Genomic DNA, 3,160 nt, shown 5'->3' on the forward strand with positions numbered 1-3,160 from the left:
GAGTGCATTATTTTTACTGCTTTACATGAGCATTTTTTTTTTCCTTAAGTTTTTCCTACGGTGGCCAAGAGAGCTCAATGCACTGCAACTTAAGAAAACACATGCAAACTGAAAAAAAAACACCAGCAAATGAAGAAAACATCATCAGTTTGACAACACAAGTGTTGCAAATCCTCACAACACATGCAAATTAACAAACGCGCTGCAAATCCTCACAACACATGCAAATTAAGAAACGCGCTGCAAATCCTCACAACACATGCAAAATAACAAACGCTGCAAATCCTCACAACACATGCAAATTAAGAATCGCGCTGCAAATCCTCACAACACATGCAAGTTAAGAAATCTTCACAACACATGCAAATTAAGAATCGCGCTGCAAATCCTCACAACACATGCAAATTAAGAAACACCTGCAAATAGCACTGACCACAATGGAAATGTTTCAAGGGGACCCAAAAAAAGTGTAGGACCCGGCTGAGATTTGCTTATTGTGCCAAATACTACTCTATTGTGCAGTGGCTACTGGTCAGTGGAGTTGTTGGTGAACTGAAAGGTGAGTTTTTTTTTTTTTTTTTTTTTAAACACCCTGATTGCATGATTCCTTTGTCTTTTGGATATTATTCGCCTAAATAAGCTGAATTATTACACGATTAACTGTGAAACGTTACTATATTAGATGCATGGCTAACTTTAATATCCTCAACTAAATATAATTTCAAGGTTAATGAAGGTACATTTGCAATGCTTCATTAATTGTTTGTTAATTTGCAAGTGTTGTGAGGATTTGCAGCGCGTTTGTTAATTTGCATGTGTTGTGAGGATTTGCAGCGCGATTCTTAATTTGCATGTTGTCAGGATTTGCAGCACGTTTGTTAATTTGCATGTGTTGTGAGGATTTGCAGCGCGTTTCTTAATTTGCATGCGTTGTGAGGATTTGCAGCGCGTTTCTTAATTTGAATGTGTTGTGAGGATTTGCAACACTTGTGTTGTCAAACTGATGACGATGTTTTCTTCATTTGCTGGTGTTTTTTCAATTTCCATGTGTTTTCTTAAGTTGCAGCGCATTGAGCTCTCTCGGCCACCCTATTTCCTCCACTAGAAATATGTTTTGAGAAGACATATTTTCAATGTTTGTGAAAGTACAAGCCATTTAATTCATTTGCCTCTAATAACAGCACTTCTCTATGAAATCCTGATCATATTTTTCAGTTTGTTTCCATAGAAAATGTCTTATCATTCAGACATTAAGTAATCATTTAGTTATGTCACTAAAGCCTGTTTACCCTGCTTTATGATACTGCAGACTGTTAAGAGTCAACAGGTTTTTTTTTTATTTTTGTACTTCAGTTAAAACCCCAAAGGTGAATACTTATACTTTTCATCTAAAAAGAAAAAAAGAAGAAGAAAAAAACAATTTTGACAGCCAATAAAGACAGTCCTAGATAGTTTGAGATCATTCACATGCAACATCTCTAACATCTTCAGTGTGAAATATTCAGTGTGATTCCAGAGAATTATTCGCTAAATATTCAGTGCAATTCAAGGGAATTATTCGCTTCGTTGATTGTTGATGTGCTTCCAGGTGCTTTTACCTGCCTGGGTCTGTTTCTCTACTTCACACAGTGTTCGTAAGAATTAGATTATGAAGAAAAGTCAATGCCAACATACTCTTCTTCTTCCTGCAGTGATCATATCAGGCAGTTGACATGCATGAACCTGTATCACATCTCATCCAGTTAAGGTCCTCCTCCACTCGCTCTTTTAGAATATAAAGGCTGCTTGGCGTCATAGCACAGGCTACACAAAGAAAGGAAGGACATCTGACGCGGACATCTGTATTGCTGTATCTCAGCACTTGGTAAATGACATTTCTTGCTACATTTTTTAATCCTCTGTTCTATAGTATAACTTTTATTTGCATATGAAATTCACAACTAAGCATTATCTTTTTACCTTTTCCTAGGCAAAAAACAAAACAAACAAACAAAAAATAAACTAAAAGGCACAATGTCAAAAGGAATGGAGATCAAGGGCATTGCCCTGGGCATTAGCGGTTGGATCGTTAGCATTGTCACTGGCGCTCTCCCAGTGTGGCGTGGCACGGCCCTTGCTAATGCACAAATCCTCACGGCACAAAATATCTGGGAGGGTTTGTGGATGAATTGTGCCATAGAGAGCACCGGAAAGATTAGGTGCAGGTTCTACAATAGCATTCTGGATGTACCGCAGGAACTTCAGGCTTCCAGAGCCATGTCGGTCATCGTCATCATCTTGTCCATGCTGGGTGTGATGAACTACCTTATAGGCACCAAATGCACCAAATGCACCAATTGTATTATGAAGGCTAAAGTGATGATCATATCTGGCGTGATGTTTATTATCGCTGGTATCGTGGAGTTCATTTCGGTGGCCTGGGTGGCATACCTAACCATTCGGGACACAAAAGAGCTTGGGGCGTCCATCTATGTAGGGTTTGCTGCTGCTGTTCTGATATTGATTGGAGGAGCTCTGCTGTGCTGCACCTGTCCTCTACAGGAGAAGAAGTACAAGATGCCAAGAATGGGCGAATCGTGCTCCACAGTCTGTCAGTGGTGGATATGACATAATGGACCATGTTTAACACTGATTTCTTGTAGGAAATTAAAAAAGGTCTCACACAAAGGATAGAGATACTTCTAATGAATTAAAACAAAATAGAAAATCTTGTACTAATATGTTTATGCTTGAATTGCCATCAGCGCTGTAAAGTTTTCATTGTGTTTAATGTCTATTCTCATTCTTATTCAATAAAACACTGCTAAAAATCAAACAGAGAACCTTCTAGATATAGAAATGTTGTTTGTCTTGGTGTGGAAGTGAGTGGTGATGAACAAAAGACTAATAAGCCTCCTGTGCTTTCAATTTACAGCTGATTATCCAAAAGGCAAATAACGTTAATTTGTCTTGCTAACATCCATGACTCATGAGCTACCATGTAATAAGTTAGCTAAAGTTTAGCTAAGGTAAATTATCACGGGCATGCAGGCTAACTTAATTCAGAAACACCAGGTGAATACAGTGAAATTAATGATGTCATTGGAATTGCCAAATTGATATGCAAATCAGACATTCAGCAATTAAAATGTGCTAATTTGCATACATTTGACACAAGGCA

General features: G+C 38.1%; 1 protein-coding gene across 1 annotated transcript; it reads left to right on the plus strand.

The window, feature by feature from the left end:
- The first annotated feature begins 406 nt into the window (after positions 1-406).
- On the plus strand, positions 407-2,814 carry LOC109067579 (claudin-3-like). Its single transcript, XM_042717293.1, has 3 exons — positions 407-559; positions 1,692-1,864; positions 1,970-2,814. The coding sequence occupies exon 3, from the start codon at positions 2,014-2,016 to the stop codon at positions 2,605-2,607; it is 594 nt and encodes a 197-aa protein (XP_042573227.1). The 5' UTR covers positions 407-559; positions 1,692-1,864; positions 1,970-2,013; the 3' UTR covers positions 2,608-2,814.
- Positions 2,815-3,160: the final 346 nt, after the last annotated feature.

The sequence above is a fragment of the Cyprinus carpio genome, chromosome B1, assembly GCF_018340385.1.
Source record: "Cyprinus carpio isolate SPL01 chromosome B1, ASM1834038v1, whole genome shotgun sequence".
NCBI lineage: Eukaryota > Metazoa > Chordata > Actinopteri > Cypriniformes > Cyprinidae > Cyprinus > Cyprinus carpio.

Excerpts from the sequence above, each read along its gene's own strand:
- LOC109067579 (XM_042717293.1), top strand. The coding sequence starts at position 2,014 with ATGTCAAAAGGAATGGAGATCAAGGGCATTGCCCTGGGCATTAGCGGT.